Below are 27,867 nucleotides of genomic sequence, written 5' to 3'. Positions count from 1 at the left end.
TTTGTAAGTGGGGTTACAGAATTGGTGTATGGCATTAGTGTTTTGTCTGTGTTAGATATTGTTAGATGTTTGCTTTCTGCTGGTTGTGGATATTTTTCTGTGTCCTCTTGAAAGACTGAACTCTGAAGTCAGTTGAAGGGGTCAAGTGAGATTGCTTTGGACTTTGGCTGGTGACTGGCAATTAAAAGGCTAATGAGTGAATTTAAACACAGGAGTTTTGCTTCTTATTGCTGGAGAGCTGGAAAAGATGTGAATTTTACTACTGAGAAAGAGGACAGTATTATGATTATGGTCTTGGAAATTACTAGATTTCTGTTTCCTATTATGGAATTTGCTCCTAGTTTTCATTAACCTGTGGGAACTTTCTTTGCAAGCTGATCTGTTGCAGTTCTTTCTCAATCTCTAAAAGTTTTGCGTTTTTTGGTACTTGCTATCTCAAAAATGCTTCATATTGAGAGATAATGCTCTTCTTTGGATATTGTACTTGGGTTCTCCATAGTAGAGAATTTCTTAACCAAGTGGCATCACAACCGATGCACAATACACTTATTTTTGTGGTGAGGTGCAGTTTGTTTGTTTTCCCTAGTGCAGTGTAGTAAACAGAGTGTTCCATTAAATGTTGCATTGCAGGATGTTCATTTAAGTATATATAATTTAGTTGCAGGAATTCTTTGGGCCAAGTTAGAATATATTAAATATTTTTCTGTTTTTTTTTCCTGTTGGTAGTAGGAATAGTATTGCAATGTATACGATGTTGTGTGTTTCTTTCTTTTTGTTTGGCCAAGAATATAATTTGTGTTTTCAACAATGTGTTCATCATGAATAAAATATAATGTTTTGACTTTCTATTTAGCAGTACCTGAAGGTCTGAAGTTCTAGAAAAAGGAAATGCTTTCCATGTAAGCGAAAAGATTTCAAGAAATTACTTACATTAGAACATTGTCTTTATTTAAAGATTAGAAGATAGAGTGAAAGAATGCTGCAGCTGTAGCTTGTTCACGGTACTGAAATGCTTTTGTTCTTTTTTAGTATTTAAATGTTCATGCTAACTCCTCCCATCCTGTCTACTTTGTGCTTAGATTGGTGAAAGAAATAAAACTCACAGAAGTGACTCGGAGAGGACAGCTAGAAAATGTGTTTTACAGAACAAATATATAATACGTGCTCCATTAGTTATTTTTTGTGGAGGATTATGTGAACACAGGGTTGAAAAGACATGTTTGCTGGAGGCAAAAGGGTGGCCGTGGGAAGGGTCTTGCCAGAGTAGATAATTTCTTACCATGTACCTGCAATGTTTGCTTAGGACTGTGAAGATGTTTTAATCCACCGTTGTGTGTTACCCTCCTATGTTAATATTTCAAAAGCTTTAATTGAAGTACAGGAATACTGTTAATTTAAGTTTAATTTAAGTTAGTTTAAGACAGAGTTGAAACAGCAGGTACAGTAGCCATGAAGTCCCACAGCCTCCTGGAGCAGACACCTTCCAGGCTGTAATGAAGTCTCTTCAGAAACTTTTTTTTGATGCATTGAGTTTCCCACTGATACATTTTCTACAGCATAAAGAGCAGCTCTGGAGCAGGGAGGCAGTCATAGACAACCAGAAGAAGGATGATAATGAGGCAAACATCTTCAGTATCACACAGAGGCCAATTCATGTGAATACGGGCAGGGCACTTGGGAGTGACCCTGGTGAGTCAATCTCTGTGCTGGTAGTATGAGGGAAAGAAAAATACTGTCTATACCTAGAGTTTCTAGAAATTGAGCTGTACTGTAACTCCCACTCAGCTACATCCTGGCTCTTCTACTCTTGTCAAAAGATACTGAAATATTTTGGCTCTGATATTTACATACCATTATTTAAAGATGTTGCAATAATGTCCAGTTTTATATAAGTGTTCTCCAAATGCAGAATCTTCTTTTCTAGCAGACTGCTTGTCTTGTATGTGGCAGATAAATACTTGATGTTATTCCCTAATGCAAAACATAGTCTGACTTCATTTAGTTTTTTTCCTTTCTGTCTAACAGCATCATTAATTATACTGTGAGGCTTGTCTCTACTGTGGCTGTGATCAGAGGAAAGGAGAATACAGCAGACAGCATTGGGTGCTATAGGAAAACACTGAGGTGTTTGATTTCTCTTTTTTTTTTGTGGGTTTCTTGAGCATAGAAAACTGTTACAATTCGTGTTGATTCCAAAAAAAGCAATTTCAGTCTTTCCAGATATGCCAAACCTGTCCCAAGGAGCCTTCACTGCATGGTAGAGTAAGGGAGAAGAAACTGCAATACTACTCACTGGTGTGCAGATTTGGGAAAGGCTTGTGGTAGTGGCTAATCCAGAGGTTTTATAACTCACCTTGAAGAAAAAGAAATGCCACCTATGAATTCTAAATATTTATTGCTTCAAGATGATTTTCTGTTTGAGGTTTGATTAGTATTTCTAGTTGCCAGTGAAGGTGAGAGTTACCAAAATGTCTTGCTACAGCAAAGAGTTAAAAATTTAGCATCTCTTACTAGTACTGCTACTGTAAAGCTGCAGTGTAATTTCATCTACAGTACTGCAGAAATGCTTTAAGGATATCAGAGTGTGCTTCCTAACTAAGAGAGTGATTATATATGGTTTTCCTTTTTTATAATCAACATTGGGTAGCAGTATTAATTTTTTTTTTTGTTAGTTACTTGGAATATTTGTGGTGTATTCATGTACATAGTGTGTGTATAGTCATTAATTCTCTGTGGTTTAGGATCTTGGAGTAAACATCTAAGGCAAAGATGTGATGGAGGGACATGTATTTGTAAAGTTTGATGTGAAAAGAAGTCTACCACTATTCGCATGCAAGAGATTTTTAGGAGTGTGTGGCTTTCTGATGAGGAGAATAAGCAGGTAAACATATTGAAGTCTGGTATTTGTTCAACTGAAGACTGTCATTTCCTAAACTGAAAGTAATTTAATCATGTTTGTGTCTGGAGTAGTTAAATGAAATCATTTGCCATAATTACTTCTTGTCTAACATGGTCTGTCGCCATTTGGATTTTGTTATGATTTGGATCCAAGAGGAAAGGAGCTTAACCAGTGGATGTTGAAATAATCAATATATTTCATTATTGGGATTTGAACAGAAGCTCTTTTCCAAATGTGTGTTTAAAACTCTCCTCTCAAACGGAACTTTTCTTTGTAATCCTGTTGCTATGGTCTGTTATGTGTGTATAGATCATAAAAGTGTCCTTGACCATCCCAAATGACTACATTTGTTGTGTGCTGCTCTTACACACCTTATTAATTACTTTTGTTGTTCCATTTTACTGAGCTGGAAGGAAAAGCTGTTCTGTAATTCAGGAGCTATTTCCAAGAAAACGGGTAGCATTAGAACTGTTAGTGCAGGATTGTTGCACAGGAAGTGAATATTTGTAGCTGGATCCTAGTGCTGTACAAATGAGCAGAAGTAATCTCTGTCCAAAGAAATTTCCTGCTGGGGAACATCTGATTGTTCAGGAAAAGCAGCAGTTTTATGCTAATGATTTTTGGTCTTTGCTGGTTGTCAGACAGACACAGACAGGGTGAGGGTAGGATGAGTGACAGACACACATTTGCCTCCTCAGTAGCAACTGATTTTTATCAGCAGGGTCATGTATTTCATTTAGCATGGCCAAGGAGAAACCTAAACTTGACTTAAATACTACAGCCTCACTTAAAAGATGTTATGCAAAACCCATGTTTGTGTGATTCTACTCCTGGGAGGTATTTGGTGTTAGGGTGTGTGTTGGGTTCTACCTGCCTGCATTTCCCTCTTCAAAGCAACCATTAGAGGATGTCTGAAGTCAGCACCAGGTCACACTTCTTGCGTATAGGATCAGCTGTTCTTTGGCTTTTTTTCCCTGGAAGATAGTAATATCTTCTGAATCATAATTAATTTACATGAAGAATTTTGGTATGTTATTGATGTAATAGAATTCTATCCAAAGTGAATTTGGCAATAAAGCTGTAGAACCAAATCTTGCCACATCATATGATAACAAGATTCCTTTAATTGTCTGTATTTCTTTTGAAATATAGATTCTGTCCATAGTCAGTCATTCAATTACCTTACTTAGATTTTAATAAAGCAGATTACAAATATATTAGATTTAGATTTAATTTATGTTGTTGGTTTTGATTTGTTTTGGGTTTTTTTTCCTGAAAACGATGTAGAAGAAATGTCGTGATGTTTCATATAAGCTTATTTTTCCTAATCAGCTTATTAAGTTTTATGTGTGATGATGCGGTAACAAATGCTAAAATGCAAATGCTGAAAAATTGTATGTTTTGATCCATTCCAGTGCCTGATGACCTCTCCATGGAAGAAAGAGAAGAGCTTTTAAATATTCGTCGCAGGAAAAAAGAACTGATTGATGATATTGAGGTAATTGATTTACTGTAAAGATCCTTAGAAGACTCCTTCAGTAGATTAAGTTACAGATCTAAATATAAATTTCAGGTAATGGTTTTAAAAGCATATAAATTACTTAAACAAAATACTTCTAATAGTGAACAGGATTTATGCATCATATGCGTGCTTTTAAAAAGCTTAACTTCTGAATTTATGTAATGCAATATGTGCAGATGTCCACATTTTATTTGTGTAATCAAAAACTCATTAAACAGCAGATTTGCATCCAGGATAGGAGTGAGTAAGAAATGGGGGCAAAGAAATCTTATTAATTGATAAATGCAGCTTGGTCTTGGTGCTCTGGAACAAGCACACACTGAGAATGCAGGTTCAGATGTTCAAGTCATTCAGTTGTGATAAAACCTTTAAATACTTAGGAAGCCCTAAGTTGGTTCACTTTTCTTCAGGTGAATAACAAATATTAGAAAACAAAATCTAATTGATCAAATTATATGATAGTTGATTTCAAAAGATGCTCTAATGTAGGTTAATGTATTGTCCTTCCTTCTTTTACAGAGATTAAAATTTGAAATTGCTGAGGTTATGACTGAAATTGATAATCTGACTAGTGTAGAAGAAAGGTAAGTAATGCCAACATATGGGCATGATTCAGTAAGACCTTGGAACAGGTCTTCCAGGAACAGCGAGTAAAAATACCTTTCCCATTCTAAACAACAGATGGATGACCTTTATTTAGTCTGTTATAAAGCTTGACTTTATCCCATGCAGGCATGTCATTTGTTTGGATAGAGAATATGTTGGATAGAGTGTAATATTTTATTGTCCAGTTGATAAGGATATGAGTCTCTGAAGCTGCAATTGCTTAAAGGAGTTGAAAATAGTATCATAATTTTCTCCATTATAAAAAGTAAATGTCTTGATTTTGTAGCAGAAAATACCAAGTAGCTAAAACAAATTATAAGGTCATCTAGAAATCTTTTTGTAAGAGTGACTGGTAAGTGCTTGTTGTTTCTTTGTCTCTATATGTAGCAAAACTACACAAAGAAATAAGCAAATAGCCATGGGAAGGAAGAAGTTCAACATGGACCCTAAGAAGGTAGAGATTTTTTTTCACTTGTCAGAAATCAAGTTTCTGCTTGTGGTATGATCTATGAAAAATACTTCTATGTTTTTTTTAAAGAAATATAATGTAAGTTCATAGGCCTTACTTGCATGTCCTGTAACAAACTGAGCAGAGGGTTAAATTGGAAGCAGCCATCAGGTCAGGTGCCAGCTGTGTGCTTCTTTCATTTAAACAAACCCTTGATAATGCAGGTTACTTATCAACAACCAAATGTGCCAGGTATTGATTGACCTGGCTTGTTTTGTACCTGATAGAGGTGATCTATGTTGATATGTCAAATATAATTAATTTTTTTTTTCATGTGTGGTAGTTAGTGAGGCCATACTTCTTTTTCTTTAATGCTCTCCTATTTTATCTTTCGAAATACCTTTGCCATATTGTTTGTTTTCATGCAGACTTTTATATTTGGATATCTAAAGCCTGTTTCTGAAAAAGGCATGTGTGAACATCTGTATTTTTGTACATACATATATACATATAGATGTGTACCTCTCTGACTTGTACAAGCTTGGTTACCAGTTTCAAGGAATCTGCTCTGCATGTACCCCAGAAGTAATAGTTCTTTCTGGAGTGCCTCTCTGTTTCTTAAATAGTTGTTAATTTTCTGGAAAATTTGGGGACTTGCACATTCTCCTACAGATTTCCCCTGCAATGTTTAAAAGAGCTTTTTTGACATATTTGACCTTTAGCCTTTGCTTTTCATATTTCATCTTCCTTGCTTTGTTTTGTCGTCCTCTATTGTTTGTAATTGAGATTCCATTTTGAATTTGTGAAGCATATTCTTTAAGGTCTTCTTGGAAATCATTTAGCATTTTCTTTTCTGCGTTCTTGACATGTTTTTTTCCCAATTGTATTGAATTCAGTTGCATTTTGGTGGCTTTTCTGAAATGTTCCAAGTGCAGTATGGCTTCTGTTCTTCAGACTGTTTCCAATTTGACAGAAATTCTCAAGTACAAGAACCCTTTCTAAAATGCTGGCCATGTCTTTTATTTTTATTTTCCATTTTGGTGACTGCTTAACTTCTGTTCTGTTGAGGGCAGAATGCACCCAAATATCCTGTTAGTTTCCTGTGGTCTTTCAGCTCTTTCAAGTCCTAGAAGTTTGTGGCAAAGTCACAGGATGGTGTCAGATGCTTTCATTCCAGCATTAACAATTTTTCTTATGGTCCTTGCTGGATGAAATTATTTCTATAAATAGATGCTGTGGCCACATTGCTACTGTAACATAATTTAAATGTGGTGAACAGACTCAGAGTAGTAATTTCTTAATAATGTCTGTGATCAGTGGTGGCTGCAGTAGCTGTCTGCTCTAAAGCTGGGTCATGATGTTGCTTGCAGCTGCTACTTTAAGTTACAGACAGCTCAAGTATGTATTCATTCTTCTGGTGCTGGAAAAGCTACCTGGGGTTCATTGGGAAAAGGATGTTTTTCATTCAGCAACAGGAGGGAAGGTGGTCTTTGGATTTAGGAATGCCAAAGAACTGGGATAATAATACTTGGGTTGAACCGACCAAGTTTCCTCCTTTAAACCCAGGTAACCAGGTCTCATGTTTTCATATGAGCAGGAGGTAGTTTTCTTCTATCACTTCTATTTAAAGACCACTCCACACTTATGTGTGTGTGTAGAGCAATTCTCCCTTGCCCCCTCTGAAAATAGGTGTGGTTTATGCACTTCCAGGATGTTGTACCTGGGAGTTGGGGTTTGGTGAGCTCCTGTGAGAACGGCTGGCATGGTAAAGTTTGTAAAACACTTCAGGAATCCCTGTGCAGAGACAAAGTTTTGCTGGAAATTCACCGTGCTGAAGTTGGTACTGCCTGTGTTGGGCCCAGGAAATGAATTCTCTCTGACAAAGGCAGGGTTTAAATAACTGCAGAATTTATAATTGAGTTATTGTAAAAGTGATGAAATTCAAAGCAGATTTCATTGCAGTGATGTAAAATAAAAAAAATAAATCCATGCAATATTTGTAGTGAATATTGAAAATGTCTGTAGCAATGAATCTTGTGTGGGTAAGTTAAACTAGTACAGCTGTCATCTGTCTCCTGTCAGTCTACAGAAAGAAAATTTGCATCAAGACAAAAGATAGTGTGGGAGGTACTGGGGGTTTGCTTGGCCTATTTTGGCATTTTTTCCAGACGCTGAAGTTGTTGTCCCAGACAAATTACTTTTCCTGTTCTGGTTCTTTAACATCTTAGGAAAAAATAAAAAAAAGAAAAAAATCCAGGAAAAGGAAAATTAAATTGATTTTTGCAATATGGTAAAGTGTCTGCTTCTTTGCACAGAAATTTGTTTTCCATACTTCAAATAATGTCCATTATCGGTAACTTGCACAACTTCAAAAAACCCATTCAGATCAGTCTGTTTATACTAAACATGAATAATGTGGTCCAGGTGTTGAGCCAAGGGAATCTGCTATTTCTGATATCAGAGGAAAAATTCTCTTTTGATTTTCAGAGACGAGAGCTTTTTGTACAACTTGGGATGGGAAAAAGCACTATGTGTTGTAGTCAAATATTGTATAAATAAGCTTTGAAGGAATCATTTTGAGGAAAGCTCAGCAATTTGTTGTTCAAGATATAATGGATATATTCTTTGCAAAGAAATCATGTCTGTTGTGAAATGACTTAACAAAATATTAAGTTGTCAGAGTACCAGCCTGGCATTGAAGTTTTTCAGATGAAGATGACATTGTTCTGAGAGAATTCGAGACTTTCTAAAAAAAGCTTCAAGCTTTATAACATCACAGTTTACTTTCGCTGTTAAATTAGGTCAGAAAACTGACCTTTTTTTGTCAAGCAGGTAGCCATGTCATTATTAAAAACTAGAATTAATCAAACAGAAGGATAATAATGTTTTTTTGAATGTTAGGAGAGGACCATCTATGCTATTAAAAAAATAGGATTTTTTCACTTGTAATGAAATAAATTGCAGAAATTTAAAAACTAGTATTCTTGAAATTATGAAATAGTCTAGTTGAGGATATTAGTAATCATTTATTAACCTCTTTTGTACATACTTGGAATCCAAGACATTAAGGCTACTTAAAGTGTCCATTTTTACTTTTCACCAGCGTGATGTTAGGGTTTGAAGAAATCAGTAGGAGTAGCAGCATCTGTGTTGGGGTCTGTGGGCTGTACAGGGGATGGTTATCTCTGCATGACCTGCTCAGTGTCAGAACAATATCCTTCCCATCCTTGCCATAATCTCTGTATAACTCATAGTCTCCTTTCTTTGCCACTTTCCAGAGCAGTCTCTGGGCTTCCCTAGCGTGTGCCAGTTGTAGGGCAGTAATTTTTGGAGGAGTAGGAGTCCTGGGGCTTGATCAAGTACCCTCTGAGGGACGGGGTAAGACTCTCCACCTGCCTTTGGTAGCAGCTGACTGAGCAGCCCTTTGTGAGTAGTGTAGCTCCAGTCCTTTGTGAATAGTTTAGTTCCAGCACAACCAGAATTCACTGATAATCCAAATGTCAGCATAAACTCTTTTAAACTGGTTTCAATATCTTCAGCTGTGACTTTCTACTGCAAGTAGTGGCTTGATGTATTGGGTTGCAGTTTGTAGATGATACCAGATGCTTGATTTTGTGTCATGGTGGTAATTAAATAGTTTCTATGTACCTCTTCATTATATGATTTTGCAGATTACGGCTCTGCAGACATTGATGCAATGTTGGGAACAGGCCAGCTCACACATTAGCTCCGAAGAGCAGTGTGCAGTCATTACTCAATTAATATTTGATCTTTCAAGTCAAATATTGAGGGTTGAGGGATTCAAACTGCCACCTAGTACTTCTAGCCTTAAAAATGTGTTTTCATTTTCATCTTAAAACCAGTACTAAGTATTGGCTCATCTAACTTGCTTACCATTTTATTAAAATAAGTAAAAATCTGTAGGTAATATAACAGTGTATGTCTGTGTTGGTATATTAATACCGAATGTTGCTAGTGATATTTACTTAAATGCTTGTAGAAGACGACATAACATTCCTTTTCCTCTGGACTTGCTCTTCGTAGGGAATTCAGTTTCTGATAGAAAATGACCTCCTGCACAACACTGCAGAAGACATTGCGCAGTTCCTTTATAAAGGAGAAGGATTAAATAAAACGGTAATTGGAGATTACCTCGGTGAAAGGTAAAGTAAAAATATTGGAACTTTACTCTTGAGCTTACAAAGCCTTTTCACAGGTTTTGGGTAGTTCCCCTTCACGGGCTGCAGGAGAGAGCTGCTCAAATACTCTGAGATCCATAAAAGCTACAGTGGGGATGTAAAACTGCTACAGTATTGGGATAGGTTTTCTTCTGTTAGGTTGTTAGTTTTAAATGGGTACATTATGAAATTATATTTAATTAACTATAATTTAGTATTTTGAGTAAGCCAAAACTTTTGTCTCTAGTGCAGAATTCAATACCAGGAGCTTTTGGAATGTCTGAGAGTTGTTTTGCAACACTACTGTTAGCTCTTAGTACTGTATCCAGAGGAGGAATGATTTACAGTCAGTAATAATTGGATGGTAAAGAAATTACTTATTAAAACAGGTATTTCCTGGGACAGTAGTTCCAAGCAGGTTTTGGTGTTGTCACTTCCCTGCACACACACGTCCCATTGCTAAGCAGGTGTCTCCAAGGGCAGCTGCACCCTGTCCTTATCAGTCCTGGTACAATAAACATGCAGTGTGCATATTTATGCACACTGTTGCAAAACACAGCCAGAATGCAAATGACTTCCATTGCTGTGTCACCCAGGAATTGATTTTAAAAAGGCAGCTGAGAGAGGCAGCAGTGCAGTGGGTTGGAGTGTGTGTATGTATGTGCTGGCACATGTTCCAGTGCCACCTAGGGAGCTCTCAAAGGTGGCTCATTTAGGATGTGCCCCTATGGTGATGGGTTGTGGCAGCTCCCTTTTGAGACACTCTTCAGTCTGGTTCCAGCAGCAACAGTGTGGTTTTTGCTCAGCAGTTTCCCCTTGGCTTTCATAGGTTCACTCAAAGTTTTTACTGTAATATGAGCGTTTTGAAAACAGATCTTTGTTATGAAGTCTTTATGCAGAATATGTAGACACGTCAACACTTTTTGTACAACAGAATTATGTCTGAGGACATTCTCTCCTGCTTTGCCATCCCCTCTCAGGGGCCCATCATAAATTACTTCTGTATTTGAGCTAAATATAGCTGAAGACAAGACCAGGTTAGTCAGCAGACTGAAATATTTATATAACATTCTGCCATAAAGAGATAGAATCTATATTACTGACTTTTATAGTCCTACAGCACTCAACAAGCTGAAAAAAGAATGGTGAAATGGAATAAGGTAACACTTAAAATTATAATAAATAAAGGATTAATTACATCCTAAAAAAAGACTTATGATTTCTTTCTATCTTCACTTATGTTTTTTTAAGTGGCTTCCTGGAGCATTTTATTATTTGTCTTGTGTCTTTGGAGGTGTACCCAGCACAAATACTGCATGCCCATAAACAAAATAGATAATTTGCTTAAAGTAAAAACTTCCCCTCTGGATTGCTGTCTTTTATTGCACACTCATGCCACTTCATTGAAAAGCAGTTGCCCAGTTGAATTGTGCATTGCTAAATTCGATGAGAATTGCTTGGATTTGCTGACAGAACTGGTGTGTATTTCTGTAAACAATGTAGGAACATTCTTAAAGAATGAAGAGTTGGTTTTAGGGTATTTACTCCTGAGTGTTGCAGGTTAGTCTGACTATGCAGTTAGTCAGCAAAGCAACAGATAATTCCTGGTGGGTGCACACCTTTCTATTTTTGGGCGGAGGCAGATACACAGCATTCTGTCTTGGTGAGGTTTTTAAAGCACACCCTGAGGATTATAAACCTTTATTCTTCTGGCACAGGAACTCCGTGACGGTGTGCGCCAAGTTCTGTCCATCCACATAGTTTTGTGTTCATTAATGTTTAAATGTTAATTTTGAATTTAAACACCCTTGTATCAAACAAAGCATCATTTGGCTCATAATTTGCATACCAATGTAAGAGATGGGTGAGGGGAAGCCCATTCAAAACCTCTTCTGATTTTAGTTAACTTTATTGTACCAATTCTTGGAATGGAGTAAAGCTACAGTATATGCTAAGCAGCTCTTTTCAAAAGCTGTTCTTTTTCTTGGATACAATCAATAGAAGCATTTTTGTTTCTTATCTTTGTATATACATTAAGATACTGCTTTAATATTTTCTGTTCTTAGAGTGGAAAAAAGTTAGTTAATTGTATGTTGTATGGCTAAAGAAATTAGTCTTACAGTAACCATTGTTTTGAGAATTCATGACAATTTCTGCAAAAGGCTTTTTACTGATTAAATTTCTCAGGTATTCTCCTATGTCAAGTCAGGTACAGTAATAATAAATGTGAAGCAAAGAAAGCAAGGCTATTTTTAGGTCATTTAAATAAGCAGTTCTAAAAAAGTTCAAATGGCTTTTGCTAACCTACCAGCAAAAATGGGCAAAGTACTAGTGTTAAATAGGAAAATAACTTTCAAATAAACGTGTAGGTTATTTCTGATGGCTTTATTTGATCAGTATGAGTGTTTATTTCCTTATTTATTTTCAGAAGCAAATTGAGATAACTAACAAATCTTTAAAGGTCAGAATTGTAATTGTCTATTTCCATTTTTGTTTTTCATAGAGATGAATTTAATATTAAAGTTCTTCAGGCTTTTGTTGAACTCCATGAGTTCGCTGATCTCAATCTTGTACAAGCCTTAAGGTGAGTAAATTCTGTTTTTTGACCTGAGCTTCCTCTATCAAATTGAATGTTTATATGAGTCACTGTGTTGATTTATTTGTCAGAAAGCTGCTCTACAGCTCAGCACAACCTCTACAAATTACTGTGCAAGTGAGCAGGGACAGCTCTGTTTAACTCTTCTGACAGCCTGTGTGTGTGCTGCCCTTGGGGGTGAAAACTCCTGGTCATTTCAGGAAATACCAACAAGTAAAACAGCTGTTAATCCTCGGTATGCCTGCCATATGTGGACATTGGAAGACCTGTTTTGTATCTTAGCACAGAGATAGGTTAAAAAATAAATAAACTTTTTACTTAAATAAGTAATTTTCTTCCTCCTTTTATTCCACCTCAACTTGTCCTTCTGGGCAGGGAGGGGGAAAAATCCACTGCCCATCCTCACTGATTAGGTTCAGTCACAGAGAGGTAAACTTTGAAATAAGTGATTTCCTTCTGCTTGCCTCACTTTTCCACTTGTCATGTGCAAGAAAGTGTGATATCTTAGTTTATTTTCTTCCCTTGCTACATGAACAGTTCCTTGATTTATCTGGGATGCTTGCATACAGTGACCTTGTGAGATCCCTTCTCATCTTGGTGAAAATCTGTAACAGATTGATCAAATTAGGTTGACTTAGACAGTTCTGCCTGGTTTTGTGCCGCAAGTGACTCCCTCCTGACACCAGATAAATGGAAATGTCCGTGTGATCTTTGTTTCTGGTGCAGTGCCTTGTGATGTGGAGTCAGAACAGCTTTGCTATGGTTGAGTGATGTGGTGATGATAACTTGAGCTGCCTGAGGCTTGGGCCAAAGAAGCCTTTTTGTGGCTGCTGAAGCTTGTCTGGGAAGCTTCGTATTCCTGTCTCTTTTACCCAGTTTGATGTTAGGTTTGACTTTATTCTTCTTTAGCAGCTGCTACTATTAAATGTTTGTATTTTGGTAGCTTACAAAATTCGTGATCTGGGTTGGAACCTTACATGAGGTGAGTAAAAGACAGTATATAGAGCTGACAAGCTAAAGATGGCCTGTGACACTTGAATATAATGTCCTAAAATGAAAAACAATGAAGACAGGAATAAATCGTTGTTATACTGGCATCCAATGTACAGGGAATAGTGAGAACCTGTTTTGCATGGCAGAGCATGTAACTTTGCTGGTTTAGATCCTTGTTTAATTCAGATAATTCTTTTGCTAAGAGATAAAAGAATAAATGATGAAATTCATTGGAACGTTTTAGTGCCACAGTGTGCCAAAATAAATTTGTGAAGACTTCTGTCCTGTATGCATTCCAGTGTACCAATATGTAGAAATAATAAGTTACAAAAGTAAATTCTGTATTTCAGTTTATGCTGCTAAGCAGCAGCAAAATCTGCTGCATATATTACAAAATTACTGAAACGATGACATAAGTTGTTCTTTTTAAGGCCTAGGTCTGATTCTTGTAGGGTGAGCTTACAGTAGATAGACAGCACCTCTCTAAGCAGTGGGGTTTTCTTGTTGTTGTTACCATTTTTTGAAGGTTTTGTATGAATTTAAGTATGTTAAGTCTTTCTGTATTCCTTGTTTCTCTCTCCTTACACCAGAAATATTTTGTATTATGTGTCTTTTTACATTGTGAATAAAGTCTAGCTGACTGTTCATTGCTTTTTGTAGCCAGGAAACCCAGGGAGGATTGAACTCATTTTTCCCCCCCATAGCATTCTCATGGCAAAAATGGGATGCATACAGAAAATTGTTTACTAGTCTGGAAAAAAGAGAGAGCCTCAGAATATGAACTGCCATATTATCTTGCCTGATAGCATGCAGTGTTGCTGGCTGAGTTACTGGGCTAGCCATCTGTGCATGTTGCTTTATAATAGCTCCTGACTTGTGTGTTGAGAGATTGAGAACATATTTCTAGGACGTTCTATATCGACAATGCTGAACTTTTTTTTTTCTTTTTCCATTTGTTTCAGATTATTTGTAATAAATATTTAATATATAAATACTGGAACGAGTCTAACAACTGATCTTTCTTTTTGTAGGCAGTTTCTGTGGAGCTTCAGACTCCCAGGAGAGGCTCAAAAAATTGACCGTATGATGGAAGCTTTTGCTTCACGCTATTGCCTTTGTAACCCAGGAGTCTTCCAGTCTACAGGTCAGTCACAGGAAAACACAGAAGTTCTTAACTACTTATGTGATCCAAATATAATTTTGATTTATATATGTGTGTGTGTGTGTGTATGTTCTACATCTGTTGCAAGGAGATAATGGCCAGTAGGAAGTTAGGGATAAAATAATGTGTGAAATGAGAAATACCTAAGAAATGAGAAAATGTGACTGATTGATCCAGGAGGTGCAAGCTTATGGTCAGAATGCATTTTCATTTATAAAACATCACAGAACTGCACAGTATGCCCTGGCATTGCTGTTCTGTTTGGCTATAACACAAATAGATCGCTCATGATCACTTAATTTAAGGAACAGATAGGATGGGAAAAGGTTGGTGTAAAGCAGGTCTGTAACAGCTAGAGAGAAAAACAGCTACTGTTAAACTGCTGAAGATGTAGGCACATTTTCCCTCTCTGTAGCAGGTTTTCATCCTGCTTTTTCTTACACAGTATCTTGTACTTGAATTCTGGGAGAATTTACTCCATGTCAAGAGGCATGATAAGATTTCCTTTGTCATCTTCTGATATTACCCAGCAGTGATAGCTACCTCCTGTATGGCAAGGAATTGAGTCAGTGTCATTTTCAGTCTTTTTAAATGAAGTCTGAATATTATTTTGAAGAGACCATTCCTTCTCTTTGGAGAGAGCTTTGGAAGTACTTTGAGTAGGAGGAGGCTGATGGACCAGGTTTATTATAGCATCCACCACTATGATTTAGGCAAAATCTGTGCAGAGAACATTTTGCCCAACACTTAAAGCGTTTCAAGTGAAATGTTAATTTAGGGTGATAGCAATGATTTCATAAGAGTTAAAAATTTTTTGGAATACAGTTTTTCTTATACTTATTTTTTATTTGAATTGTAACATTTCTGTTGTCTCGGGCTTACTTCAACAGCTTAAGGATTTTATACTTTTATGTACAGTGTTCAGGATTTTTTGACTGTTTCTCTTTCTTAATCAGTCAAGATGAGATCTGTACTAATTTTACAGTTTTGTACATACAGCACATGGGAAGATAAAACAGTTTTTCAAATCTGATTTCAGATACATGTTACGTGCTTTCATTTGCCATCATTATGTTGAATACCAGCCTGCACAACCACAATGTGCGAGATAAACCCACAGTGGAGAGGTTTATCTCCATGAATCGTGGAATTAATGAAGGTGGAGACCTTCCAGAGGAATTGCTAAGGGTAAGTTGGGCTGGGTAGGACAAAGCCTGGCTTTGTGTTTTTAATAGCAGACTTAAAAATGTGCAACAGTTCTCAGGCAAATTTGTCAAGGGAAGGCAAAAGAACATTTTCTAGCATGTGTAACCTTTTGAGTAGCTGAAAGAAGCGTTTTTTGTTATTCACAGCTACTTTGAGCTAGTTCTGCCTATATCCAACCTTTTGTTAAAAACAGGCTGTTTCAGAGAAAAAGCTCTCTTTATCTCTCAGTAGTTTGCTTATGGCAAAATTCTTGTGGAATTGGCTGCTACTGAAAAAAGTAGCATTTCTATCAGAAAAAATAATAAAAATTATTTTTTTCTTTATTTCCTCTCATTTTTCCCACGTCTTAGGGAGCTCCCTCCTTGAGAAATCAGTATAAATAACTGCTGTAAGACAGTGTTATGGGCTACACCATTTTATGAAAACCCAGATTCATTTGGCAAAACTTAAACTAAAAGAAACTGATCTTGAAACCTTCAAAATCCAAATGCTGGAGCTAAAATAGAAATGTCATTGCTAGGAGTGCTTAAGAAATTTGTGCTGAAGAGAGGCTTGCTTATAGATGAAGTAGTTTAAAATCAAACTTGATCAGAGTAGTAAACAAAGATAGACGGGGGTGGTCCAGAATTTTATGGACAATATTTCCTGTGCTTTTTATACTAATAGTCTGAGAAGCAGTGAGATAGTCTGGTTGCATTTTCTGTTAAGACTTTTATTAATGAGGTCTTTTTCCTCTTTTGTTTTTCTAGAATTTATATGAAAGTATTAAGAATGAGCCATTTAAAATTCCAGAGGATGATGGAAATGATCTAACGCATACATTTTTTAATCCAGATAGAGAAGGTTGGCTGCTGAAATTAGGTTAGTCACAAGGGCAGTTCTGCTGCTGTATGTTTGTTCATTGTTAGCATGTTTGCTGCTCCGTGTCTTCCTGCTTTCTTGTGAAGGTAACAGGTTTAACTTTGTATTTAAAAACATATGAACCAAAATAAGTAGCTCCTTTACGTCTGAAGGCTGTTGCTTCTTATTTTGCATACCCAAATTAGCAATCTTGTTTCAAACTTCGGAGTTTTATTTCTGAGATCTGAGAAATAAAAACTCGTCGACAAAAAGAAAACACCACATGGTATTTACCACATGCTGTGACTGATAAATAACAACTGAGTCGCCATAAGGTCATTTCAGAAAACTGTGTGTGATGTTTCAACACAGTTTTCTGTGTACAAAAAAAGGATTTCTCTTCAAATAGTTATTTTTGTATGTCTTTATTTTTCCATATTATTTGTGAGTTTCTCTTGGTTTGGTTTTAGCTATGATTTTTTAATGAGTGGTTTAAATGTGCCTTCTTGTTTTCCTTATGGCCTATGACCTATCACCTTTCTGTTCTGTGACTGGCTGTCTCTGCTTATTCTGCATTAGGAGGTACGTATCTGATTGCTTTCCAGTCCCCTCTTCTTCAGTTGCTCATTCTTTTATTTTCTTCCTCCTTACTCCTGGTTTTTTCTTTTTTCTTTTCTTTTTTTTTTTAAATCAGATTCGTTGTAGCATTTTGCTTTTTCACTCAGTGTCACTAACAGTGTCATCAGTGGTGCTCTGAGGGACTGGCATGTCAGTGTCTAACTCACATGCAGGTGTGTTCTGAAAAAGAAGAAAGCATTACATGCAAAGCAGAAAAATAAGGATGACTTCAGCGCACTTTTCTCATTCATGGAAGAACATAACAAGGAAAGAATAATCTCTGCTGAGAGTAAAGAACGTCTTACTCTGTCATGAAGTTTCAGAGTGTTTTTGTTACTTGTTAATCAATGATAATAGAATATTGAAGGATTGATTATATTTGAACTACATATTTGTAAAAGTTGTTCTTTTTCCTGCTTGTTTTCCTTTTTAATACATTTAGTTTACCTAACAGAGTCTTAAATGAGCTTCAAATTTAGGGTTGCAGAAACCTCAGGTAGTTCAGTCTCCTGGCACTGTAAGATGCCTTTGTTTTTACAGACTTGTAAAGTTGATGGGATTCAATTTTCCCCTTGGCCTTAGGGAATTCTTTTCCTATATAAAGGAGATGGACATTTTGCTTTAAGAGTCATTTTCAAGACAATAAATTTTTTAAATTTAAACACCAGCACACACTTCACTAGAGACAGCTGTTGGCCACTTTAGTGTGTTGAAGTGGAAGGAGCTTTGCACTTGGAGAATGGTGACTAAAGTTTGGAAAGGGATGTGTGCAGGGGTGCACATGGGGAGGATGGTGAGAGTAGAGCCTGGATAGAGCCATGGGCCCACTCTGCTGATTGCACCTGGAACTTGGTGGTCATGCTTGTGCTGGAAGGAAATGGATGTGAAAAGGAAGCATTTGGAATTCATTCACATGCTCCCCGGTGTCAAATTCTGACCTCTGTGCTACAGATGCTGTGGAGCTCCTTTTCTAACTACAAAGAAGCAAAGCTCTTGCTTTTTGACCTGTATTGGCTCTGCTGGCACAATTTCGAACATGACTTTGCAGCTTTTCTCCATTTGGTAGCATGAGATGATGGTTAACAGAAGAGCCTTTCAGGCTGGTGTAGGTGGAAAGTGCTTCTTGGAGAAGAGGTCGACTTTAAGGCCATGCTGTGCCTGTTGCTGTTGCCAGTGCTCCCTCATGGATTTACACTTAATGGGAGTGCAGGCAAGTGTGAGTGTGTGCAGAGGAGTGACAACATCCTCTGTGGAAGAAGCTGCTCATAAAAGAGATCTAATGAAAAATAGAGGAACAAAGAAATTGAGGAAGCGATGACTGAAAGTAAGTGAGAGCTGCCAGGAACTTCTGCACAGTCTGTCTTTGGTGCAAAGTCAATAAACCACAGGTCAGGCCTGCAAGCTCTGCCTGAGTCTTCAATGTGTAAGATGCAGATGAGGCACAGTGCACAGAAAACCCAGTAGTAAAAGGGTGTGTGAAGCAGAAGGGTGTTACACGTAACACTCCCACGGTATGAGGGTTATTTGAATAAAGAAATGAAACATGTCCAGAAGCCTCTGGTGAATCAGCCTGGGAATGCCTGGAGCTGTGCTTCTGTGGAAGACTGCATTTTTTCCACAGACACAGACTGGTACAGACTAATACACTGCTAGTTTAGATGCAATGACTAGAAATAAACCTGGCAGGTTTCCCCCCCACCCTTTATTTTTTTCCCTTTTATTTCTTTCCTCTCCAAATTTCCTATTTGCTAGAAGTACTTAAACCGTATGTTCAGAGTGCTGTCTCAATCCACATAATTTGCATTTTTACAGTCGATTTTTTTTGGGAAGCACTTCTTGTGAAATGGGTGGGGTTTCCTTTAGTTCTAGAAGCTTCTGATACTAAAAATGTGTGTATTGTTGAAATGCCAAGGAAACAAACTCCTGTACGAGGGTTTAAGTGCTCCATTGTGATAAAACATAGAAGTTGAAATAGAAAGTTTTAATATAAAATTATAAACATGACTAAGACTACTTGCAGACTCTGAATATATCAATACAGTATTTTGTATCTGGTATTTCTCATAGTCAGCTCTTGCCATTTATGTAGTTGTGCCCCTTTTTTAGTATACCATCCCTTACTGTATTGGTTTTTCTCTGGGCAGAAGAGAGATATCATGAAACTTTAATATATTGTAAAATTCATCTGTCCAAGAGACTGCTGTGGGTTTTAGAAGGCTGGGAGAGTACAGAAGGCTTTTGGAGATTTTGCTGCTCTGAATTGTTCAGAGGTGACTGTGTTAAGTCCAAGTGCCAAACCTGGCAGCCAGACAGCAGTTCTGGTTTTATCTATCTAGACTTAGCCAGTGCCTTTAAATAGACATCTTTATCTTGGTATGCCTCAATTATCATTCAGCTCTGCATCGTTTGAAGCATGGTGTAATGAAAATGAGTGCAGCAAGTTAAAAACTGAAAGCTGCTGAGTGCTAGTGAGTCCTCCTTGGAGCAGCTTGATACACTGTGAGCCTTCAGATTTTTCTGTATAATGAGTGGTGTTGATACCGTGAAATTTTATGCCATCCACTCTAAGGTATTTTGAAATTGTTGCCTGTGCTCTCTTTGCTAATGGCCAGGTTAGAACTGTTTTGCCAGGAAGGTGATTCCTTGCCTTAAACAGCTGCTCTTGGCCAATTGCTTGGTTTGTGTAATATTTTCTTCTAGTTAGAGGGAAACTTTGACATTTTTCCCCCAAACTGGAGAGGAAATGATTTCAGCCAGACACATGAGTGTGTTATTTTTTTCTGCCAGTCAGGCGGTTACGGAGTGCTTGGAGATGATCCAAAAGCTTCACATCCGGGCCTGTCCCGCCAGCGGTGCTTGTTCCAGCACATCTGTCCTTGGGAGGATGTTGTTCCTCTTCCCTAATCTGGGGGGAGAGAACAGGGCTGGTTGATCAGGAAACTGGTGCCTTCCGCTACCTGCTTGGCTCTTGTGGGGACTGAGGCTGCTCCAGGTTGAGGCAGTCAGTGTTGTGGTCAAGGGACAATGTTTCTTAAAAAAACCCAGACTTTGATCCAGCCAACTGTGTCGTAGCTGAGTCTGTTCTGTTTGGTGTTATCTAAATGAACTCAGAAGAAAAAAAGATTTTTTTTGGTGTGTGCATCTCTCTCCTTCAGCTCTAAAACTTCTATATAAATGAGCTGAAGATTTGAGTAGAACTTTTTAACTTTAGGTACCTTGCTGCCTTTAGCCTTAAGGCATTTTTTACTTTAGAGATTAATGTTTCCTAAGTAATTTCCAGTTGTTTTTTCCTTTACTATAGATGGTTTCTTTTACTTTGTTGCCTAGTTTGTACTTTGCCCAGAGTTAAAAAATAAAACATCCGATGTTGAGTTACAAAGGTGAAGAGAGTTTCTGTTCCTGTTTCTATGCATTTTGCCTTGTAGCCTTTTCTTGTAGTTTACTTACATTTCCACCTACAGTGGAAGATACTGTGCTTCTACATTTCATTATTTGAGATGCCTGTGCATTTTTGTAATCAGCATGATCTTTCAGAAGTATGTCACTTATCTCTCCATTTCTGTAAATGTTTTATGGATTCATACTTTGGTTTTCTTGATCCTCTTCTGCTAACTTAATTCCTTCCAGTCTTAATCTTTAAAAGGCTGGGAGCTGGAATAAGAGATGAAGTATGGTACTAAACCCTCTGTTGTTGCTTTGTGAGCCTACAGCAATCTCAGCCAAGGACAAGAATGTTTTGTTATCACGTGTTTTTACCTATTCATCTCATGTGCAGTTTACAGGCCACAGCGCTTTATCAGCCACCTGCTTGAGCTGCAGCCCTTTGTAAAGGCATATTAAACACGTGTGATGTGGTGACCCCTGCAAATTTGATTAGTACAGATTAGATTTTGAGCTTTATATTAGAGTTTCTGTGCTGTTGACAGCTGAAATCAGTAATGGGATGGGGAGGCAGAGACTTACACGTGAGAGTAGTTCCTTATCCCACCAAAAAATCCTGCCTAATTGCTTTCTTTTTTTTTTCTTTTTCACTTTCGTTTTTTTTCTTTGGAAGAGTAACTGATAGCTTGGTGGATCAGGGACTTCAGGTCTACTTTTATGACTCCCATGAGTGCTGTAACCCAGTGAGCTGCTGGCTGTTTTAGGGAGAAGGAGTAGTAAGAGGGATGTTGATGGAACTACTTAATCTTCTTTGTGGCTTCCCTGGAACTGGGAGATGTTTCATGACAAAAGCTTCCTCAGAACTGTGGCATGATTGCAGAAGTTTTCAGGTTTGAGAAATCTGGGTTTTCCAGAGAGAGTGGATGTTGTCAGGAAAACATTCAGTAAGCTCAACTGCTGTTTACTGTTGGCATTTCATATTATTCTGGGAGTGTGTGTTTTAGGTCTGTTTTTTCTTTGTTAAATTATAAACAGGTCTTTTTTTAATATATGGTTATTACTGATTTTTTAATTGTGTTTTGACATGATATCACAGTTAATGAGAAATGCCTTCATTCACTTCAATCTGCTCTATGATAGTAACTCTTTTCCCTGTTGGATTAATTCTCTTCCTGAATTATTTTCATACTAGAACCGGGCAAGCCATGACCTCTGATAGTCTGTTCCCTTTTAGCCTGAAAAACAGAGTGATGTTTTAGGGTCATAAAAATATTAAGTGATGTTAATCTGCTAACCTTGGAGAGCAGAACGTGACTTAGAGCCATGGCAGTTGGTCCTGGGTTATGTGAACTCAAGTCACGTTGTGGTGGCAGCAGGGAGTGCCTGGCAGTCACCGTGACTCGGCGGCTGCGTTTGCATTGGGCTGGCAGTGAGTCAAGCTTGGGTTCATCATTCCAAGCCCAAACACTTCCTGATACTTGAGCCAGCTCTCGGTCAAGGTGGTGGGGAATTTTTCTAGTGACTTACGTGCCAGTTTGAACATCTCTGCAATGTTTATTTAAGGATCTGTCACAGTGGTTGTACTAAAATGCCACCAGTTCTTCCCTCACTGTCTCCAGTTCACTCAACCATTCATTGTGTCACGGCTTCTGCATCTTGCACATTTTTGCCTTCACTTATTTCACCACACCTGCTTGCAGATTAAATTTTTCTTCTGATATGAGTGCATCTGGTGGAAACATCAAGTTTATTGAGTACATAGAATGTTGCAGTGTGTTAGCACTGGGTTATTGTGGAGGTTGTGAAACCCAGCAAAAGCAAGGTACAACATGCAACATATTTGGTCTGCAATGCAAATATGCAGATTGGTATCAAGAAATGTCATGATATTCCTAGAATTGTTCTTTAATTTGAGTTGGATTTCTGTATTAAACAAAAATCCAACTATCTTAAGCAGAACAAAAAGATTTAAAAATTATGCTTATATCTTAAATTTGATTATATGACTTGGATTAAACTGGGTATCTTGTGTGTATTAATGGTGCTCTTACATGCACAGGTGTTCATAGCAAGATCAACTCTTTTGAAATGCTGACTTAATGAAATTAACTCACTGCTGAATGGATGATGCACAGGTGGTGACATAATCCTGAAGTCAGATAACTATGGTGGATCTAAACCTTTAATAACATATGCATGCTCTATCTACAATTGTCTTTCTTGGAAATGAATTTTAAAATAATGTAATTGGGAAGCCAAGTGTGTTCTGAAGCAGCCACTGGCAGAAAAACAACTGAGAAGGCCAAAACAATACTATTGTTTCTAAAAAGGAACTGTCCCCTACAGGGTGACATTAGCAGGTGTAAAGAAGAGGAACTCTGTGTTTGCTGTTGTCTAAACTGTTAATGAAGGAAAAATTGGCATTTTTGGAGCAGTAGCTATTTCTTCTGTCAGGTGTACTCGATATATTAACCCAGGAAAAGAAGATGTTTTTAAAATACTGAAAGATGACAAATTAGTAAATATAGTATATTTTGGCACAGGATTTGCTCCTCATTGATGACACATCATATTTGTTCTGTTAATATTTATGAGCACCGAAAGCACTTGACGTTAAATCCAAAAGTAAGGACAGTTTCTTAATCACATCTTTGCTCATGAGTGGAGTGGCCCTTAATTTGGGGAGCCTTTCCTTGCCCGGGACAGGCTGTTGAGGGGGTTGCTGCTGTTGCAGGGACGCCGTTGCTGGTCCTGCAGGCGGTGCAGGTGTGAGCAGAGGCGGTGTCAGAGCAGCCCAGGGCTGGCCTCACTCACAGCCTGGCAGCCAGGGCTGTGTCCAGCACTGGCAGAGCTGGTATTCCTGCTGCAGGGAGCACTTGTAAGGGCCTGGACACAGGGAGCAGGTTTGGCCACTCACTGTTGCCCATGGCTCTCCTGGCTGATGGCACCTCCATAGTTGATGCTGCCTCAGGACAAGTTGCAGTAACTGTTCCTTTAACCTCACTCATCTGTGCCTGATCCATTTACCATTAAGCAATTAAACCATACTTTGAAAAATAAGCAGAACTTAATTACTTCCTTGCCCGTTGTTGAAGCCCTGACAGCAGCACGTGTTTAATTCTAGAATACCTTTTGTTTGTAGGGGGAAGAGTAAAAACATGGAAACGGAGATGGTTTATTCTGACTGATAATTGCCTGTATTACTTTGAATACACAACAGTGAGTATATGTCATGGTGAATTTTCTTTGTAATCAAGACTTATAAGTAGCTAATAATGTGATATTTTCCTAATTTTTTAGGACAAAGAACCTAGAGGAATTATTCCATTAGAAAATCTTAGCATAAGAGAAGTTGAAGACCCTAGAAAACCAGTAAGACAGTTCTATATTTATTTTTAAAATAAAGATGAGTAAACCATACGGAACTTAATTGTACTGTTAAATGAATGTATTTGTCAGTTTTGTTTTGGTCTTTTAAATTTATTATTTCATTTCTACCCTCCAGAACTGCTTTGAGCTCTACAACCCCAGTCATAAAGGTCAAGTAATCAAAGCGTGTAAAACTGAAGCTGACGGTAGAGTGGTGGAAGGCAACCATGTAGTGTATAGAATATCTGCTCCCACTCCAGAAGAAAAGGAAGAGTGGATTAAATCTATCAAGTGAGTTTAAAGCCTTAAATGTCTTTGAGAAGTGAAGTGTAAGCTCTTTACAGAGTATGATACAAAGAGAATTTGTTGTAACTTGTTGGGAGAACTCTGATGTGGCAATGTCCTCAAGGAGTAATAGTGAGCTCTGTGGTGTTGATGGATCAAGATACAAATCTATTACTGTGTAGTCCTAAGGAAATGCTGCTGCTAACTCAAATGAGGACAATATAGATTTATTGTTCTGTGCAAATGTAAAATCTTGATTGAATTGTCTTTAAACCTAGTTCTATTGGATTCTTGCTTCATCCAACAATTTACTTTAGTGACATGTATCTTAAGCATGTTCACATGCAGCTTTAAACTTCCACAGCTTGACTTTATGTTGAAAGGTTTCTAAGCAGACCCACACTTAAAGAACTAAATAATACTGAAGATGTGAAGGTGTGAGCTCTGAATTGAATCACAGTGGAATACAACCTTGTGCCAAAGAAGTAGTTGTGGTGCTTAAAAGTCAGCCATCCATCTTAAGAGTGTGAAGTCATCCACAAGGAAGAGAACAAAAGTTTTAGTTTTCAAAACCATTGAAATAGTTAATGGGTATTTGTTAACCAAACTGATGATTCCTTTTTTCTCTTCCAGAGCAAGTATCAGCAGGGATCCCTTTTATGATATGCTGGCAACAAGGAAAAGACGAATTGCAAATAAGAAATAGAACATGAACAGCAACTTGCAGACCTGCATCAACCTATAACTGAGCATACTGTGCAGTGGTAGAAGAAATTGGACAAACTAAATGAAGACGACTGTACATTTTTTATACATATATACATATATATATATATATATATATATACATACACATTTTACTATGGCATAAAAACTTGGCAGAACTTTTCAGGGTAAATAGTTACTGGTATATAATTTGAAGTAAGCTTCAAATCCCAGAGAATTATTATATTGGAACTTAATTCAACTGAACACATGGAAGCCTTGTTTTCACTTTTATTAGTGACAACTCCAGTTTACTTGGGTTGGGAGGAAGGAGTTCAGGGCTAACACTAAAATGTCCTCTACCTGTTACCTGAGCACATTACCCATAAAAGAAGGAGTTTTATAATGACTTCGAGTTCTCACTTAAGTGCAGCACAGCATGGTCTGGCACTGCATTTTCCTGTAAGCAGAAACCTCACAATCCCAATGGCAGTTTTCAGTCCTGTGTGTTTCACAGTAACAGCTGAGTGCAGCTTTCATTCAGGATTCCTCTCCTGCCTTTAAGGAAATGGCTTTCCTTCAGGAACACAGTGACTGGCAGATCAGCAGGTGCCTCGTGGTGCACAGGGTTTGTCAGTGTGCCCTGAAATACAGGCAGGGCCCAGCAGCAGAGGTTTGAGACTGTGGCCATGACATGAAGTACCAGATGTGGTCTGTTGTTTGCCAGTTGACAAAAGCTCCTTCCTGTCTGCTACTACACTCACAACAAACACTAAGGTTTAGTGACTGGTTTCATCTGCTTTTTATATAGTAACGTCCTGCTTATGTTGGAGATGCTGTAGTTTGATTAACACTAAGCTACTGCTAAAGGAGAGAGATGACAGGGCTTGTGTGGTTTCAGGCCTTGCATGTGAAAGCGCCCCCAAATAATTTCACATGCATTCAACGTTTTTAAAAGCAATAGCCAGGAAGGTAAACTGTCTCTGTAAGATGTAGCCCTAGAGAGTTAAGCAAGCAGGATTCATTCATTTGCTTGATAACAAGCTTTGGACATACAGAGCTTGTGCAAGTTCATACAAGTTCAGTATTTTTATTGCATTCTTAAAGGCAATTTTCAGATTTGTGCTACAGCAGTTGAAATTGAAAAAGATAGACATTTTTACTGAAGAATAAAGTATTGATTACATGGTGCAGCTAAACTTCCCCACAGGCACGTATCTTTGTTTTTGAAACCTGTGAAGATCTTTCTGTAGTCCTGCTGCTGGGTCTTTGAGGAACACATCAACTGCTGCAGCAGATTTTACTCCAGTGCTTTTCTTTTGATAGCACACATATTGTTCTTAAGGTGAAGCTCCTAATTGCACAATGGGGGCAAAAAGTGGGAGGTTTTGACTCTACTGCTTCTGTTACTACTCAGTTTTTCCCAAACTTGTTGACCTGAGCCATGCCTACTGTGCCAGTGAATGTGTTGGAGACCCAAAATGTTAAAGCAGCTTTGCTTGTTGGTTACAGGAGCACCTTTGGGTCTCTTGTAGGGAGATGTGCTGCACTGGCAAACCCAGAGACTTACCAAGTTGATCTGTTTGAAATCTCCTTTGAACTGTAAGGGAGAGTCTGTTTCACTGTTCTGTCTTACTAATTTGCCTTGTTTTGCATGAAGTATTGGCCTTGTGAGTGTTTTGCTTTATTGCATGTTTGCAAAAGAGGCTGAGAGGAAAAGAACAAAGAAAACTCTCCTATGTTTTAGATTTACCCCAGGGTGTGTGGAATTGCTTGGGTGAATGCTTAAATCTTAATGCTTCCAAAGGAGTAAAACTCAGCCAGAGGAGGGAGAATCCTTAAGTGTCAGTGTGGGGATATCTTTTCTTAATGGAACACATTTAAACTCTTTATAGAAATTAATGAAGTTGTGTATCCCGTGTTTGCAAAGCAGCACAATGATGGAGCTGCTGCCAGCACTTGTTTTGAGTCTCCTGTTCTGCAGTGACATTTTGTTTTCAAACACAGCCTACATCAAGTCTTAGCTTTGGACAAGTAGATTTGAAATGCAAATAGTGACAAGTCAGATCAGTGGTACTAGTGAGCATAAAGGTGAAAGGCAGCAAATACAGTATTTCTGGAGAAATGTGAGATTACAAAAGCATTAATAAGCCATGAAATTTATCAAATTTGTATCAATTTTATCAAATGTATCACTTTTGTATCAGATTTTTATTTTCTGAAATACCACCTTTGAGGAAATCTATTTATTTAACCAGGTGAGGATGCCTATAAACATGAAGGAAGGGCCTTGACAGTTCATTTGCTGCATTTAGTTTGAAGTTCTTATATCTGGCAAAATAATTATTTAGAGTAACATGTAACTGAGGATATTATAGCAGGAAATATATTATTTCTTAACATTGAAATGCAACATCTTAAACAGCTACTTGTGGTGCTCAGTGTATCTATTTAATTTACCAAAGCTAATGGAATAGCATTTTTGTGTGTGTTAATATTTGATTTCAAATGTTCTTTGTAACAGTATTAACAGGGAGTGAAACTGGCCCAAAATTTCCACTGGCCACGAGGCCAGTAAAACAAAGTGGCTTGTGAAAATTTTGGCCATATCAGGTACTATCCACGAGAGTGAAGACAAATCTCTCAACCTTTCCCTTTTCTATTGGGCTTCAAGGCCAGGGTGGCTACTGCAAGTGGCTGCTTGGTGGCCTAAAGCAGGATCTGTTACAGTTTGGCCATGCTGAGGAAAAGTCCTCTGGAGACAACAGATTCTCCCTTCCTGTGGCACTGGAACTTGGGGAACTCTTGAGTTCTTTGCCTTTGACTCTGCCCTCTACACCTGCAGGGCAGTGAGAGCCGTGGTGCCAGTGCAGCTGGGAGGGAACTGTACACAAAACTTAAGCTCAGCTGGACTGACTTAAATTTTACAATATTCTGACAAAATAAGCTCTGCATCACTTAGCATTTTGAACCATTTTAAACTGGTACAAAACTGAAACTTTATAAAGTGAGCAGCATTTATAATGCTTCATATATAAAAAAAAAACCTGCATATTTTT

At 37.8% G+C, this 27,867-nt stretch overlaps 1 protein-coding gene across 2 annotated transcripts in view; it reads left to right on the top strand.

The window, feature by feature from the left end:
* CYTH3 (cytohesin 3) overlaps positions 1–24,951 on the top strand; it is a 45,570-nt gene extending 20,619 nt beyond the window's left edge. For both annotated transcript variants that reach the window (XM_031506166.3, XM_085592247.1), the window contains exons 2-13: positions 4,315–4,397; positions 4,941–5,005; positions 5,415–5,481; positions 9,520–9,638; positions 12,157–12,237; positions 14,274–14,386; positions 15,444–15,592; positions 16,360–16,471; positions 23,592–23,668; positions 23,750–23,821; positions 23,955–24,109; positions 24,737–24,951. In XM_031506166.3, coding sequence (XP_031362026.2) covers positions 4,315–4,397; positions 4,941–5,005; positions 5,415–5,481; positions 9,520–9,638; positions 12,157–12,237; positions 14,274–14,386; positions 15,444–15,592; positions 16,360–16,471; positions 23,592–23,668; positions 23,750–23,821; positions 23,955–24,109; positions 24,737–24,809 — 1,166 coding nt within the window. In that variant the 3' untranslated portion in view covers positions 24,810–24,951. The remainder of the gene's footprint in view (positions 1–4,314; positions 4,398–4,940; positions 5,006–5,414; positions 5,482–9,519; positions 9,639–12,156; positions 12,238–14,273; positions 14,387–15,443; positions 15,593–16,359; positions 16,472–23,591; positions 23,669–23,749; positions 23,822–23,954; positions 24,110–24,736) is intronic.
* The last annotated feature ends 2,916 nt before the right edge of the window (positions 24,952–27,867 follow it).

Source organism: Lonchura striata, chromosome 14 (assembly GCF_050655825.1).
Source record: "Lonchura striata isolate lonStrDom1 chromosome 14, ASM5065582v1, whole genome shotgun sequence".
NCBI lineage: Eukaryota > Metazoa > Chordata > Aves > Passeriformes > Estrildidae > Lonchura > Lonchura striata.
This window is presented reverse-complemented; position numbering and strand designations above follow the sequence as displayed.